This window comes from Myotis myotis, unplaced genomic scaffold (assembly GCF_014108235.1).
Source record: "Myotis myotis isolate mMyoMyo1 unplaced genomic scaffold, mMyoMyo1.p scaffold_m19_p_21, whole genome shotgun sequence".
Lineage (NCBI taxonomy): Eukaryota > Metazoa > Chordata > Mammalia > Chiroptera > Vespertilionidae > Myotis > Myotis myotis.
In genome coordinates, this window is record NW_023416326.1 from 5979843 (window position 1) to 5995343 (window position 15501).

Sequence of the window (15501 nt, forward strand, 5' to 3'; positions counted from 1 at the left end):
CCCAGCCTCTGTCTCCCAAGTCTGTCTTTCATTTTTCCCTATAAATGTTATTAAAACTTACCCTTACCCCAGAAGCCAGAAAGGTTATTTGATGTCTCCCAGATGCTTTGAGATAGTATAGTCTTTAAAATAGTGACAAAACTCCCACTTAAACGTACCGTTTTAACCATCGTTGAGTGTACAGTTCCTTGGCCTTGCTGGATTCACATTGTTGTGCAGCCCTCACTGCTCTTCATCTCCAGAACTCAGATCTTCTAATTTCTGGTCCAATGTTGTTTCCTCTTTTTTTTTTTTTTTTACCTTTTTATTAAAATGTAATACATGCACAAAAAACGTGGACATATCATTCAATATCCAACTCCATGAGCTTTCATAAAAAAACTCCATGCCACCCTCCCACCCTGGAGTTAATTGACTAAATTGAAAGCATTTACATTCAAGGGAACCTTAGGGGTCATGCAGTCTGGCCATCTAGTTTTATACACATCGGGGGGGGGGGGGGGGGCATGTGGTGGTGAGAGGAAGGGACAGCCCTAGCCTGTTTTGCTCAGCGCTTAGAGCAGACTGACGGGTCTCGGGTTCAGTTCCGGTGAAGAGCATGTCCCTTGGTTGCAGGCTGATCCCCAGCTCAGGTTGGGGAGTGTGTGGGAGGCAACCAATCGATGTGTCTCTTTCATATCAATGTTTCCCTCTCTCTGTCTCTCCTCCTCTCTTCCACTCTCTCTAAAAATCATTGGAGAAATATCCTCGGGTGAGGATGAAACACACCCCCCACCCCCCAAAAAAACCACAAAGACTGTTTGCCTAAGGTCTCCCGGAGAGTATTTTTGCCGTGATTATTTCCGGGGTCAAAGTGGATTGAATGAGGAAAAACTGTTTCTTGAGCCTGTGTTAGATGAACATTTGAATTTTTTTAAATAATAGCAGCCAGCAGATGTACAGCTCATGAAATTCTTAAATGTGCCCAGCTGGGAGGAAGGAGGGACCCGTCTGAGCGCGGGCCCAGAGGCAGGTGATGGACTGCACGAGGTGCTGGAACTGATCCACATCCTGCTTGGAGCAACGCCGTGCTAATATTTACACTTACCTTGAAGCTTAATGGCAAATATTCTCTTTTTGTGTGTATATTTCTTCTTAAGCTATTTATTTCCTAATGTAATGATTACTACAAAGCCTATAGTCTTTGTATATGCAGGTTATGAATCAGAATAATAAAGCAAATACTCACGAACCTATCATTTATGTCATACCTTTTAAATCACTAAAAGCTGTTTTGTTTGCCTCTGAGAGGAACTAGAAACGTCACTAAACACATCCTGTGTGCATGCACGGCGTTGTGTTAGTGCTGGAGTGCTGAGACGGATCTGATACTTGTCCTTTCTAGCATCTCTTGGTAGGAGCTAAAGGGGGATTGGCACCACAGTCAGGGTTGCGTTTAGGTAAAGGGCTGAGAAAGGACACATTCAGCGGAGGGCTTGTGGCTGTTCTTGTAGAGCCGTTTCCTGCTGTTCGCTCCTGGCCGGCTGCAGTGTTATCTCTCCCTTCCCGGCCAGCCAGAAACCACGCACATACGCACGTCAAGACCAAGCACTGCTTACTTCGTGGCCACGTTTCATCAGCACAGGAAGTGGGTTTCCTCACCTTGGGGAAGATGGAGCTGGTGATTTTGTTCTTGGTGATGTTTTGTTTTTGCAACTGCAGACAGATTCTTCAAACTTCCTAAGCATAAGTTGCCTTTAGCTTGCCCAGGTTTGGAGCCGGCTTCTTAACCTCATTTCTCAAACTGGAAATTTGTAAAAATCTTGTAACACTGCTGCGGGAGTCAGTTATGTTCATTTAGTCACGAAGCCAGTGCTGTTTATTAAGAACCTTGTGTGTGGAAAAGTATCGGTCATTGAACCCTCAATGACAAACAGTTTTTTCTCTCTCACTCAGAATGGCACCAAACCCCCACTGGACACAGATGTCAGCCTGGAAGCGATTGCTGGTGACCAGCGCTGCGATTGCTATTCGTAAGGATCTCAGTCTCAAGTTCGTTCTCTCTGAGGCCCAGTGTCCTCGTGTGTCACATGAGGGAGAAGGGCGATGCTGGGAGGATTAAGTCGGGTATCCCTTGGGGCACCTGGTGTAGGGTCTGGCCCTTTCCTGCTCTTTCCTTTTAGAGAAGCAGCTCCCACGAGGGGGAATTTCGGAAGTGGGGGGTCCTCTCATGTGTTGACTCTTGTTACTCAGCTGCCCTGACCACCACGGCTGCCCTTCACATACTATCTGTCCGTCCTTCGGAGTATTTGTGACCTGTTGCCAAATTACCCAGGTGCTTCAGCATTTCGAAGAGAAAAAGCGATTGTGCTCATTTCCATGGCTCAGAACTTACTTCGCAGCACAGCCACCATGAGCATCCACACAGCCCGTAGTAAACGCAGGAAGGGAAACATTTCTGCCCTCAGCACTCATATTTGTGTGGTGGATGTAGTTTTTGGTGGTGTTGGGTTTTTTTCATATGTTTTTAAGGAAGTTGGTTAACTTTCCCGTTTGAGTATACAGGAGGAAATGAAGCAAGCTTATTAGGGGACGATGTCTTTGGCTTATTTGAAAGGCTCTGTTGACTGTCCACAATATACTTGGGGTTCATGATGTCCCTGTAGGTCAAGGCCAACTAATGTGGACGGAGGCGGGGTTTTCATTGTTGAGAACTTCAGGAGTCTGTCATTCAGCAACGTGAACTTACAGCCAAAGAACACAGCCACTGGAGCAGCGGTTCTCAACCTCCTGGCCCTTTAAACACAGTTCCTCACGTGGTGACCCAACCATAACATTATTTTCGTGGCTACTTCATCACTGTCATGTTGCTACTGTGATGAATCGTCATGTAAATGTCTGATATGCAGGATGGTCTGAGGCGACCCCTGTGAAAGGGTCGTTCGACCGCCAAAGGGGTCGCGACCCACAGGTTGAGAACCGCTGCACTGGTGTAACCCAGGCCCTCCGTTATCTCCAGTCCCCGCTGAAGAAGTCCCATCACCATCTCTTATCAATATGACTTCACTCGAAGCCATGCTGATCGTTTTTAGGGAGTGTGGTCAGAGACGTTTTATCTCCAATTTTTTAATATATGGGCATCTAGACTCTGAGTGTCAATCTTTGTTCTGCCACCACCACACCACTGAGAGAGATGCGCTCTGGTCAGTAACCTTGGCTCATTTAAGATGGTCTCAACGAGTCCAGCATATATGTGATTATTAGGTAATATTCTAACCCTAACATTTTACAACAGAAACATTGGATTCAGTTAATAATTTAAACTCTGTGGGTCTTTCATTTTATATATTACGTGGGTCATCAACATTGTATAATAAAGTAGGTTAATGCCTGGAAATAAGGTTTTTGTCCCAAATTCAAGCTCTTTCTCAAAGGATCGCTAAGACCTGGTCAAGATGTTAATGCAGTGAAACACTAGTCAGCACCATTGTCTTCTATTGAACTCAAGTGGAGTCAGCATATTGTTACATGGAATAATTAAGTGAAGGCTTGTTAGTTCTTGTCATATTTTAAGTAACTTAAGAGTCCACTTAGCTTGAGCTTGAATCAAATACATCAAAGACTTTATAGCCTTTGTATTTTCCCCTTTTGAACATGGAGCCATAAATGACTTTTTATATATAAGCTTGTCTTAGACATGAAGTAACTTAGGAATGGGCCATCAGCACTTAGCACAGGCCATGTGAACAAAAATTTATAATAAATGGTGTGTCAGTTTCTTTCTACTGATGATGTTCTAAGCTTTTTTTTTTCTTTTTAGTATATTTTTATTGATTTCAGAGAGGGGAAGAGAAAAACATTAATGGTGAGAGAGAATCATTGATTCGCTGCCTCCTGCACGCCCCCTACTGAGCATCGAACCCAAAACCCAGGCATGTGCCCTGACTGGGAATCAGACCATGACCTCCTGGTTCATAGGTGGATGCTTAACCACAACCACGCTAGTCGGGCGATGTTCTAAGCTTTTTATATTAACGTGGGTATCTATAGCTGTTACCATGGGACCATTTATGATTCATTGCATTGTTTCCTCCATCATTTCCTTCCTTCTGAAAGTTAGAAATGTTTTAAGTGAAAGCTAAAACTCTTTCCTACTGACTATAATTAGTTTATCCCACATTTATCGGTCAGTTTCTTTTCTGACTGTTTAATATGCGACTTAAAAGAAAATTGCTCTAGCCTAAACAGTATCTAAGAATAAATAAGTAAGGCGACTTCTTTCATTACAGGGGCGCGGATCTCTCTGCGTTGGTGCGGGAAGCTTCTGTCTGTGCCCTCAGACAGGAAATGGCAAGACAGAACAGTGGACATGGAAAAGGTACGGTTCTCCCCAGAGGCTCTCAGTTCTCTCAGTTGTCACTCTGGACTCCTAGAACTGCCGTCGATGGGGAACGTGACCATTGTCTGGTGTCTCTCATCTGTGACAGTAAAACTGTCTGATAAGACCTTTAGAAACCTTTCAGAATATGATGTAAATTTTAAGTAGAAAATATTAGTATTAAGTAGAAAACACACACACGTGAGAAATGAAAATTGAAATAACTTTCCGTACACTTAGACTCTCCTTTCAAAATACAAAATCCGTACATGTTACTATGTGATGGTCTGGGGCCATCTCAACAGCTTGGCTCTATTCCTCACATTTGACAGTGTCTTCATATGATTTGGGTAAGTGTGGCCAAAAAAGGCTCATTTTCTGCCTGCTCTCCAGCCAGGCCAAGTACAGAATATAGCCTTTCCTTTGCCTGGTTCCTGTGACAGGTAATTGTTGCATCAGCGTGTGGCTGTCCTTGACAGTCCTTATACATACCTTCTTCAGAAGGCCTGCCTTTTCCTCTGAACCTGTACTTTATCTAAATTCAAGTCTCAGTAGATTTCCAAAAGATGTCTTTTATTCGTGCTGATTCCCTCCTTCCCCCCCCCCCCTTTTTTCCGTAGGCCTCCAGGAATCTTAGAGTTAAATTTGTTTACAGCAGCATGTGCTCAGCTTAGATTCGTCCGCACACATATCTCAGTCACGAAGTCCCGAGGTTTTTGGTTAATTTTAAGATTCAGTTATCTGAACTTCTTTTATTGTCATCTATTTTAAATTCCTTTTGGAGTAGGTGGGATAGAATGAGCAAAATTAGAATCTCTTGTAGAAGACCTCATCTGTGGTAGTAGGCTCTCTGAGCGCTGGATCTGCGACTAGCTTGGGTTTGTTTTGTAACTGAAAATTAACGCCACCGCACACACATTGGCAGCTACTAATGACTCTGGACGTTGTCTTGTAAACACAGAACTCATTCTGACAGCCCTGCTTTGCTGCAGGTGTTAACACACTTTATTATGGGCATCATTTTGCAGTTTATGCATATATCTTGTGATCATGTTGCACACCTTAACTTTCATATGTCTACAATATCTCCGTAAAGCGGGGGGGGGGGGGGGCATAAACTAATAAATAATACACAGGGACCTGTTTTTGTTTTTAAAGGGGTAAAAATCTCTAATTAAAGACAAAGGACTTTTTTATATAATTTGTTCCAAAATAAATTGCTTTGATTGCTTGCATCAGGAGGAGATTGCACTAAAATACATTATATAAAACTTAACCATTTATAGTAAAATTACATATGGTCCAGAATATGTAAATGAAGCTAAAAGGAACAAGGGTCCTACATCTTGTTTGAATATTGTTCTGAGTAGACTAGCCCCAATGTCATCACCGCTTTCCTCACTGTTCCCCTGGAATGGTTGGAAGTCTCGAGAGAAACTAAGTTATAAATCACAACCAGCATACCGTGCCCAGATGTGTATGTTTGTGCTTTTGCCCCGCAGGTGAACTCAAGATTAGTCAGAAGCACTTTGAAGAAGCTTTCAAGAAAGTGAAGTCATCTATATCAAAAAAGGTAAGAAATGTTCTTAAATGTAGAGAGAAAAGAGACGAGAATTTAGACCGGTAGGTATGACCTCATGAAAACAAAATGACTGCCTGTGTGAGTGTCCTTGAGAGAGAGAAATTTGTTGTTCCACTTACTTATGCTTGCACTGGTTGATTCTTCTTGTACGTGCCCTGACCGGAGATTGAACCTTCAACCTTGGCTTCTCTGACGCTCCAGCCGAGCTACCCGGCCAGGGCTGACTTAGAGTTTTCCACCAATAATCATAATGAGAAACACAGCAATCTCTTCATATAACCGTTTGGACTTTGACTTACAGTTTTCACTCAATAATCATAATGAGAACCACTGAGCTGGGTGATAAAGGGCTAACAATTTAAAGGTAGTTGTGGTAGAGTCCACGAGCAGGTCCTCGTGGCTAAGGCACATCACAGCTCCAGGATCCGGAAACAAAAGGCATCCACGTGAACAAAACGGATCCCGGCAGCATCGAACCCACACATTTCCCAGGGCTGGGTATCTCCCTGCCAGCCCTCTTCGTAAGTGTCATAGCTGCCAGACTTCACTGCATAACAACCATTTTTAACTTACACAAACAACCCCTCAACAAAGTAAGAAACACCATGTAAAACCTGGCATTTTCTGTCAGAAAAAGCCAGAGTGGTCTTTTAACCTTTTCTGACATTATGGTGAAGATGTTTTTACTTTCCTGAAACTTATGGGTAAGTCCCCAGCGCTTAGTTTGAGTAGTGTAGCTCCAAGAAGATAAGAATGCTGAGGGTGTAGCTGGCATTGGGCAGGCTGGGGGAAACCTCATCTTGCGGGGGAAGATGGCTGCCTGCGGGCCCGGACATAGAGGTTACTCGGTTATTAGCCCCCAACCCCGTAGCAAGGGAATCCCTGATGGCTCTAGCAGGAGCGTCTCAGGGAAGCCTGTGATTGGTCCAGCTCAGGTGAGGAGCTCATGCCAAAACCACTTCCTGGCCAGCTCGGAATTCACTCTGGCTGGGTCTAAGGGGCAACTTGACTTCAAGCCCTAGAATGAAAAGATGAAAGTAAAACAGTAGTACTCAAGTTAATTGACTTGTAATAATCAGCTTAGTCATCTGCCTTATTTGTGGAGGGTTTGGACTTTGTGCTTTCTTTTCACTGAGAGAATCACTAGATTTTGTTAAATGTGAAAGGAACACTTGCTATAGTTTTTTAGCCTTTCAGACATACTTAGAGAAATAGCAGTTGGCTTTGAAGTGAGTTAACATTAACTAGATGACCAGGAGATGTCTGAAATAGAAAAGGAAAGGAGGTAGGCATGTGAGTGCTCTCCCAGGGTCTGCAGAGCTGGTCTTTATAGTTCTGGAATGTTAGGCATGTTCTCAAGCCGTCAAATCAAGCTGCTACCTATCTTTCCCGGGAGCAGCTGCTTCCCTGATGCCTCACGATGCTGAATTTGGGGTCGGATAGTAACAGCAGGTAAAGTGGATTTGGTGTCCAGCAATTGGCTGGCGTAACAGTAGGGTCTGGTTTAGAGGCCAAATGCAGACATTGTCACCTGGCCCAGTAAATCCTCACTAACTGGTTGAGGGTGGGAAGTGAGGATGGTGAACAACATTTCTTCTGAGCTCTGCCTGTTTGCCTCATCCACGCCCACTCTGCTGGTGCCAACCCGCCAGGCTCTATCTGAAGATCCTGCCCCGCCTACTTTCTGGTGAGAGGCTGTGTCTGTCGTGGCCCCAAGAAGACTCAATAGGCTGGCAATTTGATCTGACAGATAGCCCAGCAACTAAGCTTGGACTCTTTTTTGCCAGTTGCTTTTGTGAATCCAGAATGTTCGTTTCAGCTGTGTCATCCTTTATTTTCTCTGCTCAGTGAAGCCAAGCCCTCGCGTCCAGCATGTGTCACTTCACAGACCAGCAGGGCATAACTTAACTCGGCTGGCTTGTTGTTGTTGTTTAGCCTTAACGGCTCGCCCGTGACCTGGGGCAGGGTTAACTGTTAATAAATGTTGAGACCTTGAGATTATTTTCCCACCTCTTTATTACCCCAAATTATAGTCTTTTCACTCCGCCTACTATGGCCTTGTTCCACTATCAGGAAGCCAGTCTCACTCAAACATAAATTACACCTTTTTCCTGTGCTCCTCTATAAAACCCACATCGTAGAAACCCTACTCTTTTGTTAACTCAGTGAGTTAGTGGTTTTCACACCCACTGGCCAGAGAACTTTGATTCTTTTCTTCACACTCAGGATAACATGGGTCATCTATTTGCCTGATTATTTCTCACATTGACATTTATGAGAGGAAAAACCACCCCTTACGCCAAGTGTATTAATGGATTGCCTAAGATCTCATTCTTCCATCTGTACATAAACATTTATCATGTACCTACTGTATACTTAGGCCAGACACGCTGCTGGACTTGTAAGATATAAAATCATGCAGACACAGTTCCTAATCTTTATGAGCAATTAGGAGTTGTGTGGCAAGCACTTCCATAAATGTATACACAGATACCTGCTAACCTGGCCACTCAGCTCCATTAATGTCACACTGGCAGTAGCTTTTGCTAATTAGAGTGTATCGACTACATGAGAGATTCAATCCAGTGGATTCTATTAAAAGCACATCTGAACCTATAATTCCAGACATTGTAGATGTCTTTTTATCCTTTTAGGAAGGATACATGTATGTCTTAGTGATGCTGTTTGATCCTGGTGTATTTGCACATATATGCAGCGGACAATCTAAAAGGATATATTGTTGGAGGGCTGCATAGAACAGAGCCTTTTTTCACTCTATAACTATTTATATACATGTTTTTAAATATATTTTGATTTTTAAGGGCGAGGGGAGAGAAAGAGAAACATCGATGCGATAGATAAGCACCAGTCGGCTGCCTCCTGCACACCTGCTACTAGGGATTGAGCCCAAAACCCAGGCATGTGCCCTGACTGGGTGTCAAACCAGCGACTTCTCAGTGCAGACAACACTCCACCCACTGAGCCCACCGGCCAGGGCTATAGATCTTTTTGAGCCTGTGAGCATTTTAACTATCCAGAGGAATACTTTAACAAAATTTGATTTTTTAAAAATTATTTTAAAGGGCTGGAAAAATGGAAACTTGCTGTATTTCTTTGGAATAAACGTATAGGAGTGGAATGGCTTAAATGTGAAACACAACAGCAAAGGGTAGCAAGAATGTGAAGCAACTAGAACTCTCATACTTCGTTGTTAAATGTAGAATGATCCAACCCCATTGAAAAATACTCTGACAGTTTCTGACAAAGAGTATTGCTGACGCAGCCTCCACTTTGCCTCTCATTCCAGTCCGGACTCAGTATGGTTTCGAATTTTGCTTTACTAATTAGATAGAGATATAAGCATCTTTTACCCTGATTTGGGGGCAAACTTTTTATGTCAACAGTTATGAGAGTCAGGGGTACTCCCTGGGGAAAGGAGTGTGGATGGACGTAGATGCGGGGAGGGGAGCTCAGCTCTGTGTGAGTTGGCTCGGGCTGATGTAACAAAGTGCCCCAGACTGGGGGCTTAGACACAGCAGTTTATTTCTCAGAGTTCTGGAGATGAGACGGCCAAGATCAAGGTGTTGGCGGGGCTGGTTTCTTCTGAGGCCCCGCCCCTTACAGATGACATGGACCTCCCTCCCTCCGTGCCTGTCTGTGTCTTAATCTCCTTGTAAAGATGCTGCCAGTCCTGTTGGGAGGAGCGCCCACCCTCACGACTTTATTTTCACTTAATTGCCTCTTTAACGACCCTGTCTCTAAATAAGGTCACTCTGAAGTCCTGGGACCTCAGCATATAAATTCTGGGGGGGACACAGTTCATCCCAAAACAGTGATCAGCTCTGTATTCTGTCTCCCCGCCCTCCCAGGACCGGCTGATGTATGAGGCTCTGAAGCAGTCCCTTGGCCAGTGACTTCCCAGCAGCGGCCGTGGAGGATCCCGTGCGCCGGCCTGGCGAGAAGCCCAGCGCTCCGAGCGGGCGCCTGCAGCTCGACAGAGGTGGCCTCACGTAAGCTTTGCTTCTCAAATTCCTGAGGCCAAGTCGGAGTTGAAGATTTCTTCCCATCTGGCCAGCCTTGTTTGGAAACAGCCTACCTCCTCTTTCAAAAAAATTGAACTGCCAAAATAAAAGAACTGATACTTTTTTTAATAAAAATTTTATATTGAAATTATCTCAACTGTACTCTGGAAAGGTTGCATTTACAGTAAAAAAAAAACAAAACTTTCTTCCTCTGAACCATCTGAAAAGAAGTTGCCGACCTGATGGCCCGTCACCCCCAAATACTTCCGTGTTTACTTCCTACCACCAAGATACTCCCCTGCGTCAGCCACCATCACAGCCAGGGAGTTAGTGGTCACTGCTCCCATCTCCATCCCGGCTCCATCCCGTGTCCCCCTTGCTCCCAGGAACGCCCTTCATAATCAGAGGGTCCAGGTTAGAATTGGCTGTTGCTTCCTTAGAGGCCGGAGCAGCTCCTCTGTCCTGGCTCCTGAGACTTTTGCAGGTTGAAAGGCAGCTCCTTGCAGAATGCGCTCCGTGCGGGTTAGTCTGCAGTTCCCTCTCGATGAGACCCAAGTTGGCACCTTTGGGAGGCGTTTCATGAAGCGACGCCGAGTCCTCATCGCGTCCCGTCAAAGGCCCGTGATTTCGAGTTGCCCCTTCCTGAGATGGTCCAGTTCCATCACCTGGTTAAGGTGGTTCTGCCAAGCTTCCTGTGCTGTAAGGTTACCTTGTTCCTTAGGGAGGTACTGGAAACTGTAAGTCCATTTCCCATCACACGCGGGTATCACCATGTTGTCAGTGTGTTTCCCGTTGCTATCATTACATGATGTGCAGATGGCCCCAGGTTTGGCGGTGTGGGAACCCTTTCCCGCTGGCCTCTGCCCGGGTACCTCTGATGAGTCCCTTGCAGATCCTTTCTGAAGGATTGAATTTGTCGTGTCTAATCTCTTTCCTCATTCATGGTGCCGCGCGTGTGTTCTGAGGCTGGGTCTGTTCTCCCAAGATTTCTACGCCACCTCACTGGGCACACATGGTTAGGCTACTTTTTCTTTCCATCAGAATATTGTTTTCCCTTATTTAGTGAATGTATTGGGGTGACACTGGTTGATAACAACCTTGTAACGTATCATCTGCACACTGTCTTGTGTGTTCACCACCCCCGGGTATGCTACTTTTAAGAATGTAATTGATAAAAATGGGGAAAATACTAATACCTAAAAGCAAAACAGGTAAATAAGGGAGCCCCCCCCACTTTTTTTTCAAGGAGTTCACAGAAGGATGCAGACACGGAAACAGTATCACAGCCCCAAGGAAGGGGTATGAAGAGAGGGGTGCAGAGGAGGCAGCACCCACCAAAAGAAAAAGCAGATGTGGGTCATGTCCTAGAGATAGATGATCACGAACGAAGGGAGAATTAAAACGTCCTGGGATGTGCCCTCAGCGTGTTGGCGGGGCGGTCCGGCTGCACTGGCAGGTCATTCTTGCCCTTGAGAGGAGGAGGGAGATACTCGGCAACGTTTTTTCCAAGAACTGTTTCTTAGGTGTGGCGTAAAAGGTCCACGTTATCTCTAGCTGAAGACATGCCATCTCCCGAGAACAGTGAGTCTCGAGACAAAAAAACTCCAATTCATTAGCTTCCATTCCTCCTCCCTCCTGACACCTGCCCTTCCTCCCACAGAGCTCATCACCCATCAGTTCCCCTGCCGGTAACCAGTCATTTATGATTTAGAAATGTGTGACATTCGTCCCTTCCATTGTTCAGCAGACACTGACCTAGTTGGAGCTGTCATCACCTTTCAGAAGGTGTACTCGGCCTCCTAGCTCATCTCGTGTTCCCATCTCTGACCCACGAGAACACCCGGCTTCGCATCCTTCCGCAGCCTAAACTCATTAGCCCAGTTACACATGGACTTTTGAATCTGACATCAGCCCTCCTTTGGCACCTGTCCCGTCCCCTCCCCCCAAATGGATTTATTGCCGTTCCCATGAAACCCCATGTTCTTCAGCCTTTTCTCACAGTGTTCCCACTACCAGGAGTGCCTCCTCCCCCAACACAGGGCCCGCTTCTGGGCTTGAAATGCATATATATACACACACACACACACACACACATATATATATTATTATTGATTTCAGAGAGAAAGGGAAAGGGAGAGAGAGAAACATCAATGATGAGAGCCTGCAACCTGGGCATGTGTCCTTGACTGGAATCGAACCTGGGACCCTTCAGTCCGCAGGCTGACGCTTGAGCCACGCCGGCCAGGGCCCAGACGTTATTTCTTGACATGGGAGATCTTCGCGGCACAGGATAGTGTGATCTTAAACCCTTGTACAGCATCCCTGGCAGCTCCAGCCTGCCCATCCTTTTCAAATTCAACAAGTGCAATGTCATGCCTCCCGGGTACCAAAGGCACTTCCTTGAAACCAGGGAACTGACTGAACAGCACGGAAAGCATCACCTCACTAGTCCCTCCTGGTACGTTTTTAAGGAATAACGTAGTTCGGAGGGTAATCTGGGGCCTGAGGGTCGGGTGTTGCATTTCCAGGGTGTTCGCTGAATGCGGTGCTCGCTGGTCAAGCTTCGTATTAGCAGTCTTTGCTGCCTGTTCCACAGTTTTGGCTTTTTTTTTCTTTTCTTTGTCAGCAAAGGCCTTACACATCTTAGCTGCTCTATCAGAATCTGTTCTTCAGTACTGGATTCGCATTAGTTTCCCCTACAATGGAAATCCTTGTAACTGTCTCGAGGCCTGCGTGGATGAGCCCAGTTTAGTATTTAGACACTGAACGTGGCCAAGGCTACCCCCCTCGTCTTCGTGGTCTTTAAAGCCGCTATATCTACCACATGGCCAAACTGAAAAAATGGGGCATCCAGGGGTCGCTTCGATTCTTTTTAAATTTTGCCATTCCTATTGTCAATATAAATCGTACGGTTTGGTCTGATACCCAACTTTTGGGTTAAACTATTCAGATAGCCGGAGGCCAGTATGGTGTCCCCTAAGAACCAAGCATTGGGGAGATTTGATGGAGATTTCATGTTGTTTCTACCCCAGCCATCTACCAAACTGGGTCTTCATGGTTCCCTGAGGAGGAGCCAGCAAAGCTTAGGATGCGGGACTTCCCCTGGTACGGAATGACTTCTGGAGCCCTTTCAGCAATACCGAGAATGCCCGGAGGAAAGTGTTTCTAAGAACTTGGCCTGCACAAGCATTCTCTAGAACAAACGCTCTAAAGGGGAGATTATATGTATTTATTACAACCGGAATTCTAATTACCTTCTTCTTTTTGCACAGACAGGCAAACCTGCTCTCCCACGCTGCTGACCAGCTAGCCGTGCGCCTGGTAAGTGGACCATGGTCCTCCTTTTCACGCTCCGGGAAGTTCCACTGGCTTGAACTTTCTTGAAATTAATATGACGGAAAGGCGAGTTTCGCAATAACTGAAAGCTTTAGAAGCGGAGAGATACTGGGTGGGGGCAGTGCTGCTTTGCGGCGTATAAGGAAATCTGTTTTGTAAGGAAAACGCCCTGCCTGACAAGGGGGTCAAAAGCTAATTGATTCTGCAAACACTTTTACGCACCTACTTCATGTGGGCTTTTTTTCAATTGTCCTTTTTGTTCTCCGCGCTCTAAGAAATTGGATGTGGAAGGAATGTTCAGTGTCTCTCTTCCTGTTTTGGATTGTAGTTTGTAGGGCAGCATAGATTTGTTTATTGGACATGAACTTACTGCCTGGCCAGTGTGGCTCATTGGTTGGAGCGTCATCCCATGCAGGGTTTCCGGCTCAGTCCCCAGTAGGGGGCGTGCAGGAGGCAGCTGGTCTCACATTGATGTCTCGCTTTCTCTCTCCCTTTCCCTTCCCCTCTCTCTATAAGTCAAAAAAAATTTTTTTAATATATTTTATTGATTTTTTTACAGAGAAGAAGGGAGAGGGATAGAGAGTTAGAAACATCGATGAGAGAGATCAATCAGCTGCCTCCTGCATGCCCCCCAACTGGGGATGTGCCCACAACCAAGGTACATGCCCTTGACCGGAATCGAACCTGGGACCCCCCAGTCCGCAGGCCGACGCTCTATCCACTGAGCCAAACCGGTTCGGCAAAAAATTTTTTTTTTAATTCTTAGAAAAGAAATGAGAGGGCGTGATTAAGATAAACATCAGGATAATGGTCACCTCTGAGGAGCAGGAGGCGATGGGGCTGCCCCTTGGTTGAGGTCTGGTTGACATACAGAAAGCTGTACATCCTTCATGCATACAACTCGGTGAGCTTGAAGATAAGTTTCCTGCTGCCCTCTTAATTAGCGTTTTTATTTGTGATCAGAGACTTGACATAAGATCGATCCTCTTAGCTCATTTCTAACTACCGCCGACCCTTGAACAACATGGGTTTGAACTGCACAGCTCCACTTATACGTGGGTTTGTTCAATAAACACTGCCAATACTCTTCCTTATGATTTTCTTTTTTTTTTTTTTTAAATATATTTTATTGATTTTTTTACAGAGAGGAAGGGAGAGGGATAGAGAGTTAGAAACATGGATGAGAGAGAAACATCGATCAGCTGCCTCCTGCACACCCCCAACTGGGGATGTACCTGCAACCAAGGTACATGCCCTTGACCGGAATCGAACCTGGGACCCTTCAGTCCGCAGGCCGACGCTCTATCCACTGAGCCAAACCAGCCAGGGCATGATTTTCTTTTTTTTTTTTTTGGGCTTTGATGTTTGCTCTCCTTTATTTGTTAGTTACAAAAATCTCATTTTTGACTGGACTCAGACTTAGAGGTAGAAGCTCTCAGAGAGGACAGTCTACGTCTCTTCGCAATCTGTTCCTGACGTTTTTCTTTGGCCTCCTTCATTCTCTTAGCCAAAAGCTTAGCATATTCTGCGGCCTCTTCCTTGTTTTTCTTAGTACGTTGTTTCTTCAGAGCAATACGCCTGCGTTTGTGTTGCAGGACACGTGGAGTAACAAGACGCTGAATCTTGGGTGCTTTAGTCCTAGGTTTCTTACCTTCTTTGTTTAGAGGCTTTCTCACAACATACTTGCGGACATCATCTTCTTTAGAGAGATTGAAAAGTTTGCGGATCCTGCTGGCTCTTTTGGGCCCCAGGCGACGAGGCACGGTGGTATCAGTGAGACCAGGAATATCTTTCTCCCCTTTTTTGACAATGACCAAGTTGAGAACACTGAGGTTGGCATCCACAATGCAGCCCCGAACGGATTTGCGCTTTCTCTCCCCGGTCCTCCTGGGTCTGTAACAGGAGTGGCCCTTGCTCAGCAGCAGGCGGACTCGGCCGTGGGTCAGCACACCCTGCTTCATGGGGAAGCCTTGCTTGTCGTTCCCGCCACTGATGCGAACCACATAACCCTTCCATTCTTCACCCAGCGCGTCCGCAGCAACCTCTGTGGCCATCCGCTTCTCATAAAAAGTGCGGAGTTTGCGTTCATCGTCCACTTCAATGAGTTTCTGGCAGCCAGTGGCTGGGAAAGAGATGTTGAGCTTCATCCTGAAGCAGCCGACAGCCTCCGAGGCGCCACGAAAAAGAGGCTCAACTTCCGCTTA

At 45.7% G+C, this 15501-nt stretch overlaps 2 protein-coding genes and 1 pseudogene across 8 annotated transcripts in view; 1 reads left to right on the forward strand and 2 right to left on the reverse strand.

Moving 5' to 3' along the window:
• The window catches only part of NVL (nuclear VCP like), a 46165-nt gene extending 36056 nt beyond the window's left edge, over window positions 1–10109 (forward strand). For 5 of the 7 annotated variants that reach the window (XM_036354910.1, XM_036354912.1, XM_036354914.1 and 2 more), the window contains 4 exons: window positions 1936–2012; window positions 4269–4357; window positions 5860–5930; window positions 9809–10109. In XM_036354910.1, coding sequence (XP_036210803.1) covers window positions 1936–2012; window positions 4269–4357; window positions 5860–5930; window positions 9809–9853 — 282 coding nt within the window. In that variant the 3' untranslated portion in view covers window positions 9854–10109. Of the gene's footprint in view, window positions 1–924; window positions 1119–1935; window positions 2013–4268; window positions 4358–5859; window positions 5931–9808 lie in introns of those variants that run through there. The other 2 variants (XR_004975046.1, XM_036354913.1) reach the window with 2 other exon arrangements.
• A 16-nt stretch (window positions 10110–10125) lies between these two features.
• On the reverse strand, window positions 10126–13777 carry LOC118678840 (annotated as a pseudogene).
• An 877-nt stretch (window positions 13778–14654) lies between these two features.
• On the reverse strand, window positions 14655–15501 carry LOC118678902 (40S ribosomal protein S6). The gene has a single exon (XM_036355053.1). It carries the CDS (start codon window positions 15442–15444, stop codon window positions 14695–14697), a length of 750 nt encoding a protein of 249 aa, XP_036210946.1. The 5' UTR covers window positions 15445–15501; the 3' UTR covers window positions 14655–14694.